Source organism: Quercus lobata, chromosome 8 (genome assembly GCF_001633185.2).
Source record: "Quercus lobata isolate SW786 chromosome 8, ValleyOak3.0 Primary Assembly, whole genome shotgun sequence".
In the NCBI taxonomy this organism is placed as follows: domain Eukaryota; kingdom Viridiplantae; phylum Streptophyta; class Magnoliopsida; order Fagales; family Fagaceae; genus Quercus; species Quercus lobata.
The window spans coordinates 33,442,951-33,467,466 of NC_044911.1; the positions used below are offsets into that span (position 1 = coordinate 33,442,951).

The 24,516-nt window shown below is 33.7% G+C and overlaps 1 protein-coding gene and 1 long non-coding RNA gene across 2 annotated transcripts; both read left to right on the top strand.

The window, feature by feature from the left end:
* The first annotated feature begins 15,573 nt into the window (after window positions 1-15,573).
* LOC115956760 lies at window positions 15,574-18,270 on the top strand. The gene is made up of 5 exons (XM_031075058.1): window positions 15,574-15,636; window positions 15,747-15,836; window positions 15,993-16,776; window positions 16,873-17,596; window positions 17,928-18,270. Exons 1-5 carry the CDS (start codon window positions 15,574-15,576, stop codon window positions 18,268-18,270), a joined length of 2,004 nt encoding a protein of 667 aa, XP_030930918.1.
* Window positions 18,271-19,024: 754 nt separating this feature from the next.
* LOC115954627 lies at window positions 19,025-20,847 on the top strand. The gene is made up of 3 exons (XR_004083933.1): window positions 19,025-19,090; window positions 19,618-19,826; window positions 20,668-20,847. It is a non-coding gene; the product is annotated as an uncharacterized LOC115954627 (long non-coding RNA).
* The last annotated feature ends 3,669 nt before the right edge of the window (window positions 20,848-24,516 follow it).

Genomic DNA, 24,516 nt, shown 5'->3' on the forward strand with positions numbered 1-24,516 from the left:
GTTTCTAAGGTTCAAATAAATGAGTAAGATCACTTAATCCCCTCCCAAGAAAAAAGTAAATAATATAAATAAAAAGAGAAGCTTCTTTCTTTTTTTTTCTTTTTTTCTTTTTTTGAGTATAAAAGTATTACTTGAGTCAATGGCTTGATGATGAAAGAGAAGTTTGGTTTGATTAGGGAGATGAAAGAGAAGTTTGGTTTGATTAGTGAGATGAAAGGTGAAAGAATTTCTCTCTCTCTCTCTCTCTCTCTCTCTCTCTCTCTCTCTATTAGGGTCAAGGCAATCATATGAGAATATCATTCAAGATCCCCCTATGGTTTCAAAATTCAAAGATGAGGAGGTCTAATGAGTGCTAAATTTTGAAATTCTAACTATTGATAACTCTAGTGTGTATAATTTTCATTACCATGGTACTAACCTATGTGCAAGTGTTTCTCAAAAAGAAAAAAGTGCAAGTCATGTTGATATCACCTTCTGTTGCATACCGTTATAGCCCATCACATTCGTTATTTTACTTTTAATAAACGTTGATATAGTAAGGGTATATTTGGTAAACTGAATGAGAATTACGACAAGAATTGTAATATTTATTACTAAGATTAAAATGTGTTGTAATGTAATAACTAAACCTATTCATTAGTTTGGTTGTGAGTTATAACATTAAAATGAAACTTAACATTTATTTTAGGAAATTTCTTACTCATGCAATTATATCTCCTTAAAAATTTTTATTTTTAAATTTAAGAGAGATATGTGTTATTTTTATGATTTTTTATTTTTATAATTGTTAGATGTATATGGAAAGTTTGTTTATTTGGAAATATATTAACTTTTGAAATTATTGCATTTACTAAGGAATAACTAATATAACATTTTAAAGAGAAATCATTTTGAAGAATAGCTATTCATAAGGAACGATTATTCCTTGTAATAAAAACAAAACCAAACTAAAGAATAACCAAATCATAGGAATAACTGTTACATTATAACGCTTATTACAGTCTACCAAACATACCTTAAATGTTTTATTTTATTTTATTATGGAGAATCTTTGATGTAGTAAGTTGTAATTGCAGTAGTATAATTTTCACATAGCTTTCTATTGAGGTTACTTTTATTGATATCAATTGCATCATACCAACTTAATAAGTGTAAATTTGTTTTTTTGTGCAAGTAGATAATCAACAACTAGAGGCCACTTTTTTCCATTACTCAGACTCCATTGAACTCATCATTTACAAAAGAAACACCAGAATGGTATCTTAGGCTCGCCGCATGTTTTAATGAGAAAAAGTCTGGGGCCACTTTGGAAGGACTGAAGTCCATGAAAACAGAGCAACAATACACTGAATACAGTAAACTCAATAAGTATGTTTATTTGTCTAGTTTATAACACATCTTTTTCTCTTTATTGGCCGTATAATTGCGAAACTGAAACGGAATAGAAAAGATGATTTTACGTTCCTTTTTCTTTTTCTTTTCTTGTTTTTCATGCTGAATTACTGTACAATATTCCCATTTGAGTCTATTTTGCATTCAATTGCATTACATAACATTCACGTAAGCATTTCATTATATGGTAAATCATTGTACTACAAATTTGAAATAGGAACTTATGACAATGAATGCCATGTGACTTTGTGGACTTCGATAGTCGTTTTACTATATGCATATTATATTGGGCCATATTGTTATCGTCTTTGTTCTGCTGTCTATAAAGTTTTGACTATCCTGCCTGTGACGTTCACTAGGATCATATAACTATGACCACATTTAGTGTCTGTTTGGGATAAGCTAAAAATTTCAGCTTATTTGCAATTTCAGTTTATTTTTGCTACTATTTATGAGTCTCATTGCACTTTTTGGTACTATTCATGGATCCTACTGTACTATTTAGCTAACTTTTACCTTTATCCATGGTATTTTCAACAAAAAACTTTTCAGTTTCAGTTAAATAAGTTGTTCCTAAATGAACACTTAAGATTTTGTTTGTTTGATTAGAAAATCATTTTAAGTATCGTACATCTCATGAGTCATGATGAGTATGGCAATCATCTTCTTGAATTGGTACTATCCTTCGATGATGCATGCTAGTTACGTGGTTAGACCATCTAGAATTTTAGTTTGGTAGGCACAAATAAAAGACAAGATAAAACGTAAATTTCATTTTAAAAATATTAATGATATTAATAACAAAATAAATATATAAATATATACTGGTGAAACTGATAAATGTAAATTTTAATTTGTTTTTTCATACCTAGTTGAATTTATTCAATTGCCCTGAACGTTAATAATTAATTCATATTTAATAACAATCAAATTAAAATATTGATCTTAACTCAAAGTTCAATTATATAATTTGATTCCTTTATGAGAAAATAAGTCAATTTAAAATGTAAAATACGTTAAGAATAGAGAAACATATGTACAAAGTTATATGTGTGTCTCACTAGTTGAAGCTTTTATAGAGAATTATGTAGAATTTAACCTTAGTATGTGCTTGAATTTTGGATTTATTAAAAAAAAAAAAAATCTTAGAGTTTGAAACTAGGAAAAAAAATAATGAGATGGAACATAAAAATGTTAGTAGAGCAACTAGCGTTTTAATCTTTGAATGATGCTAACAATATTAAAAATTTAACTACATAAGCTTACAAATTCATATATCAATAATTACAACAACAAAAATTCTTTATTTTAGAGAAAGAAAGTGACACAAAGAAGTAATTCCAATGTTCATTTATTCCTATAAAAGAAATCATTTCTTATGTTGTTTAAGTAGTACCAAATATATTATTGTCACATTAGTTTGTATGGTTTTTATAGTAAAATTTGTATTACTTTTAGCCTTTTCTTTCATCTTTGAGTGCTATATATAAATGGGTTTTTCTTTTTTAATTATTATTTCGTGGAGCCCGCTCATTCTCCTTGCAGTGAGAAAAATGTGAAATCAAGAAAACATATTGAGTTTTAAGTGGGACCCACTCATTACTTTTATTTGGAAAAAGAACTATAAATGGTGCTCTTTTTCTTAAGTTGTAGGACGTTCTTTGACTTATTTCCTTATCACCGTCCGGAATTGTCAAATTTTCAGCACTATTACTATTTGTTGTGAATTTTCGGGGAGGTTGCCCCCCCCCCCCAAGTATGGTTTGCTAGCTATTGATTTTCAATTTAAACTTAATCAAGCTATTAACTAATCAAAATTCAGTTGGCGAGTATCATGGATAACACAACAATAAATTAATCTCGACATACACATAGAGATGTTCATAGAGAGAAACCTGAATGACACAAAAACTTTGTGAGGCCTAGCCTAGTCAACAAAATCTACTATGAAAATAGTTGCACTACATAACGACTTACAAAACTTATTTTTATCCACCATGCATGTACTCAACCAAACTCCCACTGGCAATCGATTCCTTTCTCTTCTCTAGTCAGCATATCCACAAGTTGAGTTGCAAACTGCACGATCAAGTCTTCTTGATCACATCAAGGCCTCTTGGAGATTTGGGATTACTCCAATGCTTCCCAAGAACCAAATAACACGAACAACTATGAAGGTTCCTTTGTGTGTATTGGATCTAATCTTCTCTCATGGAATTTGGCAATGGTGAGAGGGTGAAGATAGAGAGAATGCGAAGGTTTTAGCTCTAGGGTTTTTGGTCTCTTTCTATCTCTTCAATATAAGGATTCAACTTGTTAGAATACTATTAGAGTATAAGCCCAATAAGCTTAGGCCCATAGTTGTAGGTTACTTGTACATCACACATTATCTACCTATATATAAGGCATACCCTTGTACTTTATTACACACAATTCAATACACAATCTTTCAGACTTTAACATGGTATCAGAGCTATACTGTTCTAACCCTTCGGTAAATTATTGGTAGGCCATCTTCCGTTGCTTTTCTCCTCGTTAGAAGAGAACCATCACCATCAGCCAAGATATCAACTTCATAGGTTTTGCTTATCGCAACGTCTCTCTGATCATTAATCATTTGTAAAACCACATATACGGATCAACATATCGGAGAATTGTGAAACCAACCACACCAGAATCAACCCGATATGACGCCGTATGCGCCTCCATGTGCCACCTAAAGATGCAGCACTCCGATACACATCCCATGCGCTTACATGCACTGCGAATAAATCCATGCATGGTCATGCAATATATAAAACGTGTTCTACATATGCTAGACACAAAAGTATGGTGTGATGTATGGAAAACTATAGGAAGGGCTATGGGAAGCTTGGTTTTGTGTTTAATCCAATTTGTGACCCAACCAGACTTGGAAGCATTACGGTTTTAAATGAGCGATTTTGTGAGGCTTAGTCCATAGAGCGGACGCTTAGACCATTTTTTAGGCCGTTTTGGATCCTTTTTTAGGGATATATATATACAGTTGCTTCAAATTATGGTGTGATGTATTGAAAACTATACTACCACCTCTGTATTTTTTCTCCCAAGCATAATGAAATCACTACAATTCTGCGGACATTGGCATAGTGTCAAGCCACGTAAATCTGTGTCATGTGATTGTTCTTAGCACATATTTTTCTCTATTTTTAATTTCTCACAGGTTTAGGAATTAGGTTAAATTCCTAACAAAAGTAGCCCTAAATATCTTGTTTAAACTATAGTTTACTAATTTTTTTTTTTTTTCCTTTTTCTTTTAAAAGTTTTTCTAGATGAATGACATAGCCATGGATTTAAAAACATGATTGAACCAACTAGTTCAACTGTGAACTAGCCTATGTATAGTTAGTGGCAGCTCTAGAATTTTTTTTTAGAGTGGTCACTAAGAAATTTAATAAAATGCTACAACTGCAAGTCGAGTCGCAAAGGAGAGCAAATTTGTTGTGACTTATCACCATTAAGGAGAACTGATAACCACAATATTTTTCTTGGTACCACTTTTTAGGAAAAAATGAAATTAAAAATTATTGTTATTGAATAGGTTGAACGAGCTACAAATTTGAATATTTAGCAATTTTCATCTTTTTGTTTTATAATAGGCTTTTTGTTGAATAATTTGATCATTTGATGTTGTTTGGTCTTGTCTTGTTTTTGTTTGGTTTATGTTTGTTGTCATTTGGGCTAATATTTATTGTTGTTATTTAAGCTTTTTCTTTTTAATTTTATAAAAGGGATTAAGGATTATTTTTGGGGGGCAAAATTAATTTTGGAGTAATGCTACGTCCACGTCATTTTTATAATAAATTTTATGCGAAAAGCTGTTATTAGCGAGTAAAAAATTAATATCGTTATTGGGCACAAATTAGAATTAGTAACAGCTTACCACATTAGATTTGATAGGCCAAGAATGTATTAACCCCTTCTGAGAAATTAATCAATTGATTTAGTCAAGTTAATTAATTAATTTAATTAACATGCAAAACTCGTGGTAGCACAAACAAATCACAAACTAAGTTAAAATGCAGCGAAAAATAAATTGACACGATGATTTGTTTACGAATAGGGAAAACCTACACGACAAAAATGCCACTGAGTGATTTTAAGGTCACTACTCCCGAGAATCCACTATTATCAAAACAAGCGGTTACAAATAAAGGAATCTCAGTACATTATACCAACCTACAATTGAACCTTTACCCCAATACTCAATTGGACTTGTTCTATAGTGACAATCTTTTCTCTTTAATGCACGGCTCTCAGTACGTGACTAACCAATAGATGCATGGATCCCAGTATGCAACTTAATCACCAACTTGAGAAAGATGTTGGCTGCAAAGTTCTTCAGTTTATCACACAATGAAGATCACGAAACTCCTTGGTTACAAAACCCTAAGGTGTACAAACACAGCAGCTTTTTCAAGAGAAAGATGAACTAGGGTAAATTCTGTTTCTAGTCACAATTTGCATGAACAAAATTTTGTTTCACACTTACGCAACTTTTGATGGCCCTTAAAATAATCCTTATATATGTTTAGGGTTGTGAGAAAAGAAAGCCCAAACATATACACACAGATTGGATGAAAATTAGCTTTGAAAAACTGAATTTCATAAACCTCGACAGATAGGGTATCTATCGAGCTAGCTGTCGAGTTTCGGACTTCAGCGGCTTTTTAAACCTTGATAGATGCTAGCTGTCGAGTTTTAAAATTCAGCACTTCTTCACTTGTTTTTTGGACAGATTTGCACGGCCTTAACATTTGAACTTGAAACCTTATTTCTTGAAGTATTAAACACATCCTAAATCTATCCAATTACAAATAAAGTGCGTTTTGTCAAAAGATTAGCCAATTACATAAAATATTGACATATGTTCCTAATATGATTCACATATGTCCTAACATGATTTATTGTAAAAGTATTGTGAAAATGTTGTAAATGTAGAATTATTCTTATTTTTGTTGAACCCAACTTTTTGTAATTCTCAAGTCAGGGTGTTTAATATTTTTATTAGGGTGGTCACAATAGGTTAGTTTAACATATAATAATTTTTTGGTAAGTGTATATATGCATTTTTTTGCAAGTCAGGGTGGTCCTGTGACCACCCTGGCTTGCATGTGGAGCTACCAGTGTGTATGGTCTAGTTATCATGTAAAATCGAAGGGAATGGTAAAACCAAAATCACTTGTTTAACCAGTAAAATTGAACTCCAACAATCAATTTTTTTTCTTTTGTTTTGAAAATTATTTACGGCATCATTGGTTCAACTATTGGTTCCACCAAAAAACCAATGCCCTTTCTGGTTCTTCGTTTAGCCTTTAAAACCATGGGCATAGTACATATGTCACTATGTAGGATATTGTACGACCAATACTTTCATGTATCTTGCCGTTCCAACCTATCAAAACTTGGCAGAGGATTTACTTGACTAGACATTTATAAGAATAATATGGGTTTTTACAAATGATAAAGACTACAAACTTGATTGTAATCAATGGGTACAAATCTACTCAATATCTTTTTATTGGATGTGAATTTTGACAAATTCACCATAGGATAACATTTTCTTTATTATATCCTTTATTCTTGAAAATTTTTCTGAAAATCAAATATTAATAGTTACGTCAACAATTAAATATTTAAATTTCAACTTTTTATAGTCTAAAATTATGTACAAAAAATAAGTTTGTAGATCGAATAGTAAATAATATCCGATTGATATGAAATTTGACATGTTTATTAAGAATATAAAGAATATGTGATTCAACGGTTAGATTTTCAAAATATGTAGCCATATTAATTTTTTTAGTAAAGGTTGTATCCCTTGGCTTCAAGTTGTGGCCAAACTTTGTCCTTTTACAAATCACCTTATGTGATTGTTTATTTGAACTTTGGATTTTTTATTTGATTGATTAATCCCTACACATTTGGACTTTCAATAACAAACTATTAGATCTTCTGTATGTACTTTTCATTTAAAATTGACAAAATCAATCACATGTGTTCATAATAGTGATGACTCTTCAATATTTTATTGATGATGTGAAAAAAAAAAATAAATAAAACTATGTGCACATGCTTTGGTTATATGTATTAGTTCTTAATAGAAAACATTAGTAAAGGGTTTAACTTATTACAAAACTAAATGCAAAGGACTAAATTGAAAATCCAATAACATCCCATAAGAATATAAATAAATAAAATAAAAAAGATATGGAGAACTTATTATTGCGGCCATGTTTTAAGCTAAAGATAGATATCAGGATACATCCAAACAAAAAAAGGGTAAGCTGAGCATGATTTCCATCTCTAGAGGTTATTGGTGATGTTAGTCAAACAAGTTGTAGAGACTTACACTATTATAGAAAATTCATCTATAACTACCTTGGCAAAAAGCCACCCTTATATTGATTTGTTCCTTCAGAAATAGCAAGTAAACACGAAGTACAGAGATGATAATTACTTACAGAACCATTCTAAGAGCCAATACATTGAGTAGGTTTATAAAAATAAGGTAGGAATTAATTGGTTACAAGTTATTGTTAATTAATTTACACCTCACTTCTAAATTCTTCTAGGTGAATCTTAGAGCAGCATTGTAAAAACACTACAAGAATTTTGGTCTTTTGCGACCAATGTTTTAGCGACGACCAAAAAGTCGTCACTATTAAGCATACATTAGCGACGAAAATATATGGTCATCGCTAATGAGTGTATTGTAGCGACGACACTAAGGTAGTCGCTAATAAGTCATCGCTAATGCCATGGAGGGAATTTTATTTACTTTTGGAAAAATGGAGGGAAACTTTTAGCAATGACAATAAATTTTTTTGTGAAAACATTTATGTCGCTAAAATAAGGTGTATTTTAATGACAACATCTATCATCGCTAATAATAATCTTTAGTGACGACCTTATATTTCGTCACAAATATGTGGCCAAAAATATATAGTAAATATATTATATATATGCGTTATTTATCAATGATGACACATTGGTGGTCGCTATTAGAATGCTATTAGTGATGACATAACATGTCGTCGTAAATATATTTACCTAAATTTAATGGAGGGTAAAATTTTCACTCTCAAAAAGTGGTGGGAATTATTGGAGGGAAGCAGATTTTATATTAGCAATGAATTAGGTCGTCGCTATAAGGGATCTTGTAATGAAGACAAAGATTGTCGTCACTAGTATGTGGCGAAAACAATTTTGATATAATATGATTTTTATTTTTTTATCAAATCCTCCAAATGCTTCTTAAAATATTAAAAATGACATAAATTCCTTTAAAATGTTTGAAATGATTAAAATACCGTTAACCTCGTCCAAATTACCAAAATACCCTAAACTTATATAATGACCAAAATAAACTTGCAGCCTCCAAAGTAATTTAAAACTTTCAAATCCGTTTAAAAAAAAGAAAAAAAAGAAAATATGAGACAACGGAGGGCTTGTTGCTTCAATATACTCTCAAATCATAATGTTACCCATTTGAAACTTGAAATCGATAAAATAATAAAAATTGAGAACGTTCTAATTCCACTCAAAATACTGACTAATTCTTATAGTTATCAAAATGTGAATCGTATCGGGAATCAATTTTTGATTTTTCTGTATCATGTGTCATAAAAAAGGTATTAGTCAATATTTACCAAACTAATAAATTCATTATAAATATATGAAAGCTATATTCATTATAAATTCACAATATATTCAATTAATAACCAATTCAATCATCAATTATGTAATGATATTTACCAAAAGTAAGTAAATAAATCAAATTAAAATATATTTATAACATACATATTCAAATTAATTAAAATCAAAAGTAATAATACATGATATATGAGCCAAAATAATAAATTTTTTTTATCATTTTGCCTAATCAATTTTATCGAAGTCAATGTTAACAAGATGTTCATCATCTTTCAAAATTATTTATTTATTAACATTTTCTAACAACTACTCCAATACCCAATAATCCACTGAAAACCTTCCTACTAAACCTAATTTCACAAAGTCTAGTGGTCTCGAGATCATCTATTAAGTTTGATCGGGTTTGACCAACTTTAACTAAACTTTAACTGTGCCTTTCTCTAAATCTAACAGTTTGATTGTGACCATAATTTACTAAATTAACATTTCATTACACTCTTCAAGTCCAACGGTTAGATTTCAAATTTAAGTATGGTGTGCGATGGATATGTGTTGTGTATCTATATGGCTATGTTCTCTTAATTTGACCATTGAATTGGTCTCAAATTTCACCAACACTAATATGTCACCATACCCTTCAATTCTAATGATCAAGATTTGAATATAAATTTCACCAAGTCCAATGGTCAAAGGACCATGTATTAAGTTTAATTGGGTTTGACTAACTTTAACTAAACTTTGACCGCCTCTTTCTCTAAATCCAGCCGTTTAATTGTGAATATAATTTACTAGAATTAACATTTCATTACAATCTTCAAATCCAATGGTTAGATTTCAAATCTAAGGATGATGCGTGATGGATATATGTTGTGTACCTGTATGACTATGTTCTCTCAATTTGACTATTAAATTGTTCTCAAATTTTACCAACACCAATATGTCACCATACTATTCAATTCTAATGATCAAGTTTTGAATATGAATCTCACCAAGTCCAGTGGTCTCGGGACCATCAATTAAGTTTGACTGGGTTTGACCAACTTTAACTAAACTTTAACCGCATATTTTTCTAAATCCAACCGTTTGATTGTAATCATAATTTACTAGAATTAACATTTCATTGCACTTTTCGAATCCAACAATTAGATTTGAAATCTAAGGATGGCGCGTGATGGACATGTGGTGTGTATCTGTATAGCTATGTTCTCTTAATCTGACTATCTAATTGTTCTCAAATTTCACCAATTCAATATGTCACCATACTCTTCAATATCAATGATCAAGATTCGAATATGAATTTCAATAAGTCCAGTTGTCTCAGGACCATCTATTAAGTTTGAACGGATTTGACCAACTTTAACTAAATTTTGATCGAACATTTCTCTAAATTCAACCGTTTGATTGTGACCATAATTTACTAGAATTAACCTTTCATTGCACTCTTTGAATCCAACAGCTAGATTTGAAATCTAAGGATGGCCCGTCAATCTGACCATCTAATTGTTCTCAAATTTCACCAATTCAATATGTTACCATACTCTTCAATCTCAATGATCAAGATTTGAATATGGATTTCAATAAGTCTAGTTGTCTCAGGACCATCTATTAAGTTTGAACGGGTTTGACCAACTTTAACTAAATTTTGACAGCACATTTCTCTAAATTTAACCGTTTGATTGTGACCATAATTTACTAAAATTAACCTTTCATTGCACTCTTCGAATCCAACAGTTAGATTTGAAATCTAAGGATGGCGCGTGATGGATATATGTTGTGTACATGTATGACTATGTTCTCTCAATCTGACTATTAAATTGTTCTCAAATTTCACCAATACCAATATGTCACCATACTATTCAATCCTAATGATCAATATTCGAATATGAATTTCACCAGGTCCAGTGGTCTTGAGACCATCTAATAAGTTTGACTGGGTTTTACCAACTTTAACTAAATTTTGACCGCACATTTCTCTAAATCCAACCGTTTGATTGTAACCATAATTTACTAGAATTAATCTTTCATTGCACTTTTCGAATCCAACGGTTAGATTTCAAATCTAAGAATGGCACGTGATGGATATATATTGTGTACGTGTATGACTATGTTCTCTCAATCCGACCATCCAATTGTTTTCAAATTTCATCAACACCAATATGTCATCATACTCTTCAATCCTAATGATCAAGATTTGAATATAAATTTCACCAAGTCCAGTGGTCTCGGGACCATCTATTAAGTTTGATAGGGTTTGACAAACTTTAACTAAATTTTGACCACGCCTTTCTCTAAATCCTACCGTTTGATTGTGACCATAATTTACTAGAATTAACCTTTCATTGCACTCTTCAAATCCAACGGTTAGATTTCAAATCTGTAAGGTTGAATTTATTCAACCATCTAATTGGCTTTATTCCGTGCCAAATTTGCTTGTAATTCAGCATTTAGTAACCCTGTATTTAGGTGGGTTTGATGTAAGGGTAGTGAGTGAGATAGAGTGAAGATTGCTCAAGAGTGTGCAAGAAAACAGAGACTTGCGGCTTGGCCTCGCAGGTGACTCGCGGCTGCAAGCCGCCAGACGCAGTACACGTGCCAAGCATGCTGGAAGGTGAACAGTCATGCAAGCTGGAGCACTACAGGACAAAACAGGACAACTGGCCATACGGTTATCTCGCGACTGGATTTCGCGACTTAGTCAAGCCGCGAGGTCAAGCCGCGAGCCACCCCTGTTTTGTAAAACCTGACGTTTCACATTCCTCTCCCACTCCAGTATAAATACCCCTTTTACCCACGATTGTAAGAGAGCTTCCAAAGATAATTTTGAGAGAGAAACCCTAAAGAAAAACAAGATTGATTCACCCACAATCTATACATTAGAGTCTCTTCAAATTCCTCAACTCTCTTCCTCTCCATTGTGAAATCCTTGAGAGGCATTATACCAAACCTAGTTCTCACCATCATTATCACTGTGAGACAGCTGTTTGGATTTCTGGGAAGCAGTTAGGAAGGAACCAATCTTCATTGGTTGATGCTACAGTCTAGTAGCGGAATCCGGGAAGCTAGAAAAGAAAAAAGTTCGGCGCAACCTCGTTGGAGCAAGAAGCTTGGAGGGCTTAGGTGCACTGGGTAGATTAGGCTTGGAGGGTCTATTGCTGTCCATGTATCCCAACTGTATTTTCTAGTGGATTGCTTACCACTTGGAGGGCGGCGGAGAGGTTTTACGCTGAGGGCTTCGGTTTCCTCTTCGATAACACATCGCGTGTTGTCTTTGTGTTTGCATCTTCCTTTCTCTCTATCTTTGCTTTTTTATTATCTGATGTGGATTGTGTTTTAATTTGGCTTAGATAGTTTTTACCAATTCCATATTATAGCTTATGTTGAGTTTCCGCACACTTGTTGTTTGACATAATGCTTGAATTGGTTAAGTTGTAATTTGGGGGTCTAAACGTTCAAGGGTGTTTATACACGTTTTTGAACTTTCAATTGGTATCAGAGCAGGTACACTGTTATTGGTTTCATTACCATTGTGTGATCCTTGACTCCCTTTTGAGATGGATCGGTCTCAATCCCTAAATGCACCTCCATATTTTGATGGTAGTAATTATGCTTTTTGGAAGGTTCGCATGAGAGCTTTTCTGTGTTCTGTTGATGAATCTGTTTGGGATGCTGTTGAGATTGGTTGGACCAGACCTGAGGCAGCCAAATCCACATGGGATAAGGCAGCACTTGCTGCATCTAATGCTAACAGTAAAGCACTCGATGCTATTTTTTGTGGTGTGTCTCCAGATGAATTTCACAGGATTTCTCACATAACCGTTGCCAAAGAAGCATGGGAGATTTTGGAAACCACCTATGAAGGTACGAAGAAAGTGAAAGACACCAAGTTGCAAATGCTGACTACTCGGTTTGAGGAGCTCAAAATGAGTGAGGATGAGTCTTTTGACTCTTTCTATGGGAAGCTAAATGAGGTGGTTGTCAGCAAGTTCAACTTGGGGGAGAAAACGGAGGATTCAAAAATTGTAAGGAAGATCCTTCGATCATTGCCGGAAAGTTTTCGTGCTAAAGTGATAGCGATTGAAGAGAGTAAGGACCTTGATGACATCAAAGTACAGGAGCTGGTTGGTTCTCTGCAAACTTATGAGATGTCGCTGCCCAATCAACGGAAGAGTAAATCTCTTGCTCTTAAGACCATTAATGAGAAAGTGGAAGATCAAGACTCATTGGGAGAAGATGTGGTTGACAAAGATGTTGCATACCTTGTCAAAAATTTCAGAAAGTTCTTGAAATTCAAAAATAATGGCAAATTTGATGATAAAAGAAAATTCCAAAGTTCTGGAAGGGAGAAAAGGGAATTCAAAAAGAAAGATGGAAAAGAATCCCAACCTACACAAGGTGTCACTTGCTTCGAATGTAACGGGTATGGACACTTTAAGAAGGAATGTCCGAATTATTTGAAATCGAAAGGCAAAGTCTATGCCACGACATTGAATGACTCGGATTCATCTGACTCAGAATCTGAAGAAAGCTGTGATGGAGAGGGGAACTATTCAGCTTTTATGACTATTGCTCATGTTGAGTCTTCAGATGAGTTGAATCTGCTTGTACGAGACCTTGGAGAACATAGTAATGATGAATCACTAGGAATTGTTAAAGAATCAGATGCTGAAGAAGATGAAAGCACAGCAAATCTTCAAGAGAATTATAACTCACTCTTGGAGAAGTCGGGTGAGTACACAAGGGTGGCCAAGGCTGCTGTGAGAAAAATGAAGAAGGCAGAGGAGGACTACAAAAGTCTCCTAATCCGATATAGGGAGGCCAAATGTGAGATAGAAACACTGAATGGTGAGCTGTCCGAAGCTTACACAAAAGTGAGATTGCTTGAGCATGAGGTTGTGCAAGCAAATGCTAAAATAGAGAGGGTCACCATCAAGAAGCTAGATGATGTTATTTCATCTCAAAAGAGCTTTTCAGACAAATCCGGATTGGGATATACCGGAGGAAGTAGCTCATCTGGAAATGTCACTAAAGAAGTGAAGTTTGTAAAGGCCAAAGATCCAGTTGTAGTTGACCTTAATGAAGAGAAGCTCAAGATGGAGGAGAAGAAGAATGTGGTGAACCAACGGATGTTGAATCCCCGTAATCAATCTGTGGGAAGGTCTGAATCTCATGCCAAGTCACGCCCACGACCACAAAGAGGTCCTAGAGCAACTTATGTGTGTCATTATTGCGGACTTCAAGGGCATACTTGACCAAATTGCCAAAAGCTGAGAGCAAAGAATAGTGCAACTCCTCAAAGGTCAGGAGGACCTAGAAATGATAGAAGAAATTGGGCAGGTGATCAATCTAGAGATCAGAATGATGATCCCGGAATGATGAACGTGATGAAGATGATTGGTGCATTCACCAACTGCTTGGAAAGCTTCTCACGAAGGTTTGAAAGCCCTAACTCCTGTACCCAATCCTATAAGGAAATCACTCCAAACGCAAGTGACGTGTGGGTGAAAAATGGTACTCATGCATAAGCATTACAACATGTCCATGCATTAATACTTCCTATGCTTTGGGACGATGTTTGTTTGTTTGCTTGCTGTTTTTGCTGTTTGTTGTTTCCTTGTCTATTTGTGCATATTTTTAATTTTGTTTTATCAATCTTTTTGCTTCTAGTGTCAAAAATCCAAAAATCACATAAAAATTAGAAAATCAAAAAGCTTGATTGACTTTGTTGAGCTTTTGTCTCAAAACTTGTTTTGCCTTGTACCTTTATGCTAATGGCTTTGTGCATTTTCGAGCATTGCTTGTTTTCATGCACTCATATCACTATGGAAAAAATCTTGAAATCTATGTGATTGTTGTAAATAGATGTTCAAACTTGTCATGAATGATTAGTGAATGGTTATGTTGATCTTGAGACATGCATAGACTTGTGTCTATATATCTTCCCACTATTTATTTATGTTTTTGCTAAAAAGAGCTCACCAAATGTAAATCTTCAAATGAAAAGAGATATTGAGCTGCAAAATAGAGAACTTGTTTAACTCATCGACCCACTTCATTTCCAGTAAGAATGTATTTGTTGAAATTATGATAGGGACATCAAGATGGATAAAAGTTGGATGCATGAAACTGATAGAACTAGTACACGATATAGTGAAGGTGTTAAGCAGTTCATTAACATGGCACGTGGTCATGCGGATCGAGTTGGTAGGATTAAGTGTCCATGTCGTAAATGCACAAATCGATATTATCAACATATAGACGCGGTGGAGACTCATTTAATTTTGAATAGATTTGATTTAAATTACACTGAATGGATATTTCATGGGGAAGAAGATCCATTTTTTAAACATGTGCAAGTTGAGCATAATGATAATAATTCACAAGCAGAGGACATTGATGACGTTGGAGAAATGTGAGATGACATTTATAGGGGGACATTTCCAGATGCAAATATAGGTGAATCCTCCACTTCTCCAGGTCCATCAAACAATGATCACAAAGCAAGACCTTTTGATCAATTGTGGGAAGATGCCCAATGTGAGCTTTATCCAGGTTGTAAAAAGTTTTCTAAACTCTCTTTTTGTATGAAGCTGCTTCATATAAAGACACTTTGCAATTGGAGTGATAAGTTGTTTGATTTGATGATTGACTTGATAAAGCAGGCACTCCCAGATGAGGAGTCATTGCCAAAATCGTATTATGAAGCGAAGCAGTTTAGGCGAGACTTGGGTTTTAGCTATGAGTTGATACATGTATGCAAAAATGTCTGTACACTTTTTTGGAAGGAACATGCTGATAAAGAAGAATGCCCAAAATGTCATACTTCAAGATGGAAAGAGGACAATGGTAAAGGTAAAAAAATTCCTTGAAAGGTCTTAAGGTATTTTCCAATTAAACCAAGGTTGCAGCGATTGTTTATGTCGAAAGATATAGCTAAAGACATGAGGTGGCACAAAGATGAGCGACTTGAAGATGGAGATTACCTTAGACATCCTGCCGATTCAATAGTGTGGAAAGAGTTTGATAAAAAACATGCTTGGTTTGCTGCAGATTCCCGCAATGTGCGACTTGGTTTAGCAAGCGATGGGTTTAATCCATTTGGTAACATGAGTACATCATATAGCATGTGGCCAGTAGTACTTATGCTGTATAATTTACCTCCATGGAGGTGTATGAAGGATCCATATATGATTTTGTCCTTACTTATTCCTGGACGTAAGGCACCTGGAAACAAAATTGATGTATACTTGCAGCCGTTGGTGGATGATTTAAAAGAATTATGGAATGAAGGCATCAAGACGTATGACACATCAAAGCAACATTCATTTAAGTTGCATGCAGCGTTATTATGGACTATAAATGATTTTCCTGCATATGCGAACTTATCTGGGTGGTCTACCAAGGGAAAGTTAGCATGTCCCATATGTAACGAGAATACAGAGTCGAGTTATTTGAAGTCTAGCCACAAATTGTGTTACATGGGTCATCGTCGATTCTTACCTCAGGAGCATAATTGGCGCCATAAAAAAGAATTTTTTGATGGAACTGAAGAGCATAGGATAGCTCCTAATGAATTATCAGGAGATCAACTGTTACAACAACTAATGAATGTTCCAAAAGTGCAATTTGGAGATGATAAAGCTACAAGAAAAAGAAAGCGCACGAAGATCGAGTTGAATTGGACAAAGAAAAGTATTTTTTTTTAGTTACCTTATTGGTCAACACTGAAACTGAGACATAACTTAGATGTCATGCATATTGAGAAGAATATATGTGACAGTGTCTTAGGTACACTGATGTATGATAGTGGAAAAAGGAAAAATAAAGACACTTCTAAAGCACGAAAGGATTTAGAAGATATGGGCATACGTAAAGATTTGCACTTACAGAAAATTGGTACATCTACAAAAATGCCACAAGCAAAGTATACATTGACAAAAGCTGAGAATACAAGATTCTGTGATTGGCTAAAAAATGTAAAGTTTCCTGATGGGTATGCATCTAACATTAGTAGATGTGTGAACACCAATGAGGGTACGATTTCAGGAATGAAAAGTCATGATCTTCATGTACTCTTACAACGATTACTTCCTGTTGCAATTCGTGGATATTTCAATGATAATATACGTACAACATTGATTGAATTGTGTTTATTTTTTAAGGACTTGTGTTCACAAACATTGAAGTTAGATGTCTTAAATCAAATGAAGGAAGACATTGTTGTGATTTTATGCAAAATGGAAATGATATTTCCACCTTCTTTTTTCGATATAATGGTACATCTAGCTCTTCATTTACCTCGAGAGGCAGAGCTTGCAGGTCCTGTTCAATTTCGTTGGATGTATCCAATTGAAAGGTTTCTTGGTAAATTAAAGCGGTTTGTGCGAAACAGAGCACGTCCAGAAGGGTCAATTGCTGAGGGATATTTATCTATTGAATGTTTGACATTTTGCTCCATGTATCTTCGTGAGATTGAGACAGTATGGAGTTGTGAGGAGCAGAATAGCGATAGGTGCTAGGGGGAAAGGGATGTAGGCTTGTCTGTTTTTTCACAACCAGTACGTCCTTTAGGAGCAGCAAAATATGTAAAACTTGATGATACGCATCTCACACAGGCTCGATGGTATGTGCTTAGCAATTGCTCAGAAATTGATTCGTTTAAAACGTAAGTGTTTCATTGATTTTTTTTTTCAATTTACATATTACTTAGCAATAAAATGAAGTGCTTATATGTTTTTATTATGTAGTAAGTGTTATCTGAAGATCCATTGATTTTTTTTTTAAAGAAAATTTTCATGTTACTTGAACATAAAATGAAGTGTTTTTACGTATTTATAATGTAGTGAGCATTATTTGGAGATCCAGGGAGAAGGCATCATTGACATTGATCATAAGCATGAAGTTGAATTCGAAAATTGGTTTAAAGATCATATATGTGGGAGTAATGCGACAAATGTGTCAAAAGAATTATATAGTCTTGCATGCGGATCTGATGCTCTAGTTGCAGTTTACCAAGGTTGCATTGTGAATGGTGTTAGGTTCCACACAAAAGACCGTGAACATACTCGTCGTACTCAAAATAGCGGTGTCTTTGTTTCGGGTGAAGATGGTGGAACAAAAACTAACTATTATGATGAGTTGAGGAATGTTTTGGAGCTAACCTATATGGGCAATAATCGTGTATAATTATTTGAGTGTGATTGGTGGGACACTAGGGATGGAACAGGAATGCAAAGGGATGAGCATTGTACAAGTGTGAATACATCTCGTACATGATATCATTCTGACCCATTTATCCTAGCATGCCAAGCTTCACAAGTTTTTTACTTGAATGATACCAAATTGGGTAGTAGTTGGCGAGTGGTGCAACATATGACGCATAGAAACATGTATGATATTCCTATAGACACAGAGAAAGTGCATGAAGAAAATGAAGAAGATAATGGTGATGCGGTATACCAAGAAAGTAAATGCATTGGGGTTAATGCAACTGTTCAACAAGAAAATGATGAAGACTTAACTTTGTTACATAGAGATGGTGTGCCAGCAATAGATTTGGAGGACTTCATACCTATTGATGATGTATATGTGCAACTTGATGAAAGTATGTTCATCAATGATGATTTGTCTAATGAGGAATGGGATACAGATTCCAACAATGAAGAAGAAACATATAGTGATGACGATGTTTCAAGCTCAGATCAGGAAAAAGATTTATCTAGCAATGATGAATCTATTGGAGATCTTAGGGATGGAGATTAAGTTGAGTTTTGATGCAGGTTAAGTTTTGTTAAATACATAAAGCTTTCATATCTTCTCAGCTATGGTATTTTTGAAAAATAAAAATGTTAAAATTTTACTTGGATGTTAAAACTATTTTGTACACATTTTTGTCATCTACTTTAGTTCACCTTTTATTGGTTTATTCTTTTTATTTCAGGTTAAAATGTCTCATACTTTGGGCTACTGATGATGTTAAGGGGAGATACTTTTCATTGCAAAATTGGTTGTATATCTTCTTAAGGAATTTGTCATTATTTTATTATTATTAGAGAGAGTAGATTTGAATTTAAATTATGTATGTGATATAAAACTTGTGTATTGTTTTTCCTTATTAGTAGTTATTGTTTGAGTAGTTGTTATGCCTATATGAGTATTTGTGATTGAAAATTTGTGATGTGTGGAAATATGGTTTATTAAAGTCGGATTATTATGGTAGCAACCTAATTGTCCTTATCATGAGTTCATCTTTTTTGGCCCAATTTAGAACTCCTGTTTATAACATGCAAATAACACCTTGGCTTCTACATCATGACAATCCATTTGGCTAAATCTAATTCACAAATGGCCAGCGTGTGATCCTTGTAAAAGATCCAGCTGCTTGACCCACTCATACTATGAAACTTCCTGATTTATTTGCAAAATATACTACACATTTGTCTGGTATTAAAGCACATTTTTTATGTGTCATTTTACATTTTAACAAGTGCTTGCACTTTTGGAACTCATTGGTATGTTTGTTTGTTTGGATAGGAGATTGAGAATGAGAAACTTAAGTTGGAACATGTTTAGCTTTCAGAGGAGAATAGTGGGTTATGTGTGTGGAATAAAAAATTGGCTGAAGAGGCTTTTTTAAGCAAAAGAACTAGCTTCTGCTGTTGTTGTGGAGTTGAACAATTTGGCTGGTGAAGTGTTAAAGCCCTCCAATATTTCGGTTTCGGGTCTTCTAGTCTTCAAAGGCTGTGAGTAGTCTCCCTTTCTTCTCCTTTCTTTTGTGTTTACTTCTATAATTCAATGTTATTGTAAATTATTCCATATAAATCTAAAATTTTAAAGGTGTCATCAGATGCCATTTTCTTGTAAAACCATGAAGAAGCCTGGCATATTCTAGTTTATTAGGATGCTTGCCTTTTAATTCTATCTTGCTCCTAATTTTCTTACACTTACAAATTAAACATCGCATCCAAATTTCTATTTCTCATTTTTTATTTGTAAAAGTGAAAAAAATTTGCATTCATTCAAACTAATATAGGTATGCTTAAACGTTAACTAATGTTGTGATTAGGTTTCACTCAAAATATATGTGAGTTGCTTTTCATGTATTGTATTTTTCTCTTAGCATTTGAAAGTACACCTGCACTGCAAACCTGTGGTATAAAGTAAACCATGAACCTACCCCTAATCTTTCCAACAAAGAATATTCACCCCACCCTGCCTTCCCTAAATGTAGCATTTTGAATAGTAAAGTTAAAAAATTAGAACCTTCTTGAATTAATCTTTCTGGAGGGAAAAAATGAATCATTTAAAAAAAGCAAAGAAAATCTGAGTATATTTTTAGCTTTTGAGGTAAAATTTTGACCATTTATCATTTTCACTTTATTGTTAAATTCCCAAAGTGGGACTCTCAATTTGGAGAGGGAGTATAAAAATCTGCATAGACCCATTATCTCATCTTTCTAAAAATTAAAATCTTTTTAAGTTAATGCTTGAGATAGTTTTTTTGTGGAAGGGTTAGAGGTAACGCATGTGCTTAATTTTATACACCTTTTGGTTATAACTCTTTATCTTATACTTGTTTTGAAGGTTATGCTGAAAGTACCAATGGTAGTTTGTCTTGAAGGCACAAACGTGATCAGAAAAGAGCACGACTTCACTCTTTTGTTCAACTTCTAAGTCCAAGGCGTTTACCAGACACTATGTGAAAGAAACAAAGTTTTTATTTTTATTTTTTATAGAAGAAGAAACTAAACTCAAAGTTTGACACTTCAATTCTGGGGAGTGTCAAAGTTCTCATCTTTCCTGGTTGTGTTAAATTGAGGTACTTTTGATGATCTGTCTTCATTTTACCTTCTGGGTATTCCTTAATTTTTGTAAACAAGTTGTGAGTATCTTTGAAAATTAGCAGCTGTTTCATGGTTTAGTTGTGGGTCTTTGTGTCTTAGAGTTTCATGGGTTTTGAATGATTTTTGGAGTTTTTGTGTGTTTTGGGTGTAACTGATTGGTGAATTGTAAAAAGGGTCTTAATTTAATTTGAGTTATGGAGTACTTTTTAAAAGAAGACTAGTTTGGAAATACTGAGAAAATTGGATATGGAATTTTAACGATTACTTTTCTTTTCTTTTTCTTTTTTGTCTTGTTCCTTGTTGGCTCTTGTTTTGTGTTTTGTTCATTGCAACAAGTTCTAGCTTGATTGCATATCTTCATGAGAAATTCGTTATCCTTTGATTAGTATTTGAGTGAATAGATTGGAGCTTTTATTATGACTGTGATATTGAACTTGAGTATTATTTTCCCTTATTAGTAGTTATTGATTAAGCAGCTGTTATGCTTCTATGAGTATTTGTGATTGAAAATTTTTTATGTGCATAGGATTGTGCTTTGTTATTACCTAACAAGTACCATTGTAAAATTCAAAATGTAAATTTTAGAGAAAAATTAAAAAAAAAAATGTTAAATATTATTAGCGACGACAATTTCATCGCTAATATTTTATCATATCATTAGTGACGACAAACAATATCATCGCTAATATGCAATTTTTAGTGATGACATGTTTGTGGTCACATATATATCGTTATCTGTGACGACAAACAATATCATCGCTAATATGCATTTTTAGTGATGACATGTTTGTGGTCACTTATATTTTGTTACCTGTGACGACAACAAGCGTCGTCGCTAGTAATGATATATCAATGACCATAAACATGTCATCATTAATAATAATCTATTAGCGACGACAAAAAAATTTGTCACTACTAATGAGATAGTAGCGATGACATTTCGTCTTGGGGTCTCGAGTTATTTATGACGACAACTGTTACTATTAGCGACAACTGTTACGTATGATCCAATTCCCCTTCTTCTCTTTTTAGTTGTAGTTGGTATAGACTGACATAAAAAAACTAAAAAAACAAAAAATCAGCAGAAATTACTGTATTTTTAATATTCTTTGAATTCAACAGAAGCTATTGTTAATTGTGTTCTTAATTTTCTTTGAACATAGAAAACTAATCTAGCTCTGTCATGTCTTCTTGACTTTTACCAATTTTATTGAGTCAAGGTCGCGGACACTCTTGAGTAGAATAATACAACTTTATCTTCAAGATGCAAGGATAAGATAGGTATGTAAAGAGCATCATGAACCTTTACAAACAAAAGGGATAGCTCATGGTACGCAACAAATAATAAAAGAAACATATCGGGGGCACCTAATATACACTTATGTAACTATTTACCATGGCATCTAATGGACTAACTTTTCTTTATTCCGTAATGAAAGCTAGGCACGTATCTATATATGTAGTACTTGTATGTGATTCCTTTTTTCTTTTTTCTTTCTTTTTTTTTTAAATTTTTTTATTGCGTGTGCAATTCCTTTTTAGCTTGTCTTCTTTCATGTTTCTTTTGCTAAATCTTTTGTACAAAGAATGTGTAAAGTTGTGATTTCCAACTATATTGCGTTGGCTTTTATTTCATGCCAAATTTGATTGTAATTTCTTCAATCATTTTCCTTGTATGTATGTGGGTTTAATTGTAAGGGATGACTATGAGAGATTGATGAAGAATAAAGCTTCAAAAGTTGAACAAATGGATTTCGTGACTTGATCACGAGTAGCTTGTGAGAAGCAACCCGCGAAAAAGTCACATGTAGAGCACATAACTAGAAGATGAAGAGTTGTGTCAGATTATCATTTTTGCGACTGTCTCGTGAGAAGGGCCAACCCGCTAAGGACCCGTGAAAGTCTCAATTTGGCAAAAAGTTGTCTTTTGCTTTACCAAGTCATTACCCCCACTATATATACCTAATTTCCCACAAATTGTAAAAAGTGATTTTCAGAGAGAAACCCCTATAAAATACACTTGAGAGTTAGAGATTGTTATACCCACAATCATCTAGACATTTCCTTGTGATTTTCCTCAACTCCTACCTCTTAATCTCTATATCTTTGAAAGGTTGTTAGCCCAAACACTTACCACACTTATTCACAATACAAAGTGAGATTTTGGTGCTGCTGGGAAGTATTGGAAGGAGCCATTCATTGGCGGATGCAATCGGGCTGAATTACGGGATCCAGAAATCTAGAGAAGACAAGGCTCCGAGAAGTCAGTTGGTAGTAGGAGTTTAGAAGGTCTTTTGTTATTTGTGTACTTTAACTTTATTCTCTAGTGGATTGATTTCAATTTGGAGGGTCACAGAGAGGTTTTTTGCCGAGTTCTTCAGTTTTCTCTTCGATAACACGTCTCGATATTATCTTGTGTTTGCATCTCTTTTCCATTCTTTAAACTTTCATTTTATTGTTGATGATGGATGAATATGGTTCAGGGTAGTGTTATCGGTTCATTGCGCTTATTTACTCTTATTCCGCACTTAGTCTAAGTTTAAGTAAAAGCAATCCAGTTGTAATTTTTAATTGAGGGTCTGAACAAGTTATTGTGTTTTAGCATAAATCCAAGCTTTCAATTGGTATCAGAGCGGGTACACTTGTCGGATTTCAATATTCTAGTGTGATCCTAAACCTTGAGTGATATGGATAGATCACAATCCCTTAATGCACCTCCCTACTTTAATGGGAGTAACTATGTTTTTTGGAAAGTACGTATGCATGCTTTTCTTTATGCGATTGATGCGATGGTGTGGGATTCCGTCGAAAATGGTTGGGTAAGACCTACAACAGCCAAATCTGAATGGGATAAAGCTGCTATTACATTGGCAAACGCCAATGGCAAAGCAATTAATGCTATTTTTTGTGGTATTTCTACCGATGAGTTTCACAAGATTTTGCATGTGAAGACTGCCAAAGAGGCGTGGATCATTCTTGAGACAACCTACGAAGGTACCAAGAAAGTCAAGAACACTAAGCTTCAAATGCTTACTACTTGGTTCGAGGAAGTAAAGATGAGTGACGATGAGTCGTTCGATTCCTTTTATGGGAGACTCAACGAGATAGTGATTGCCAAGCTCAATCTTAGGGAGAAGATTGAAGAAGCCAAAGTGGTGAGGAAGATTTTAAGATCCTTACCCTAAAGCTTCCAGGCTAAGGTCACTGCCATAGAGGAAAACAAAGATTTGGATGAGATAAAGATTCAAGAACTCATTGGATCTCTCCAAACTTATGAGCTCGGACTGTGCTTGCTCACTCCCAGGTGGAGGAGATCGTAGCAATATAATTCTCGGAGTACCAAGGTCGAACCATAAGGAGCAGGGTAAATTTAAAGACAATATAATTAAATAAAAATTTGGGTAAAGAAGAAAAAACTTTTGCTTGGTGATTGTTAACAAGAATAATAATAAAAACTAATTTAAATCAATAATGTAAATACTAGGGTATCAGGGTGTTTCCCTATATCGATATGAAATTCTTTTTGATCTAAGAAATTATATATTTCATAATTGATTGTTCTTATACAATTAAATACTTATGATTCGGT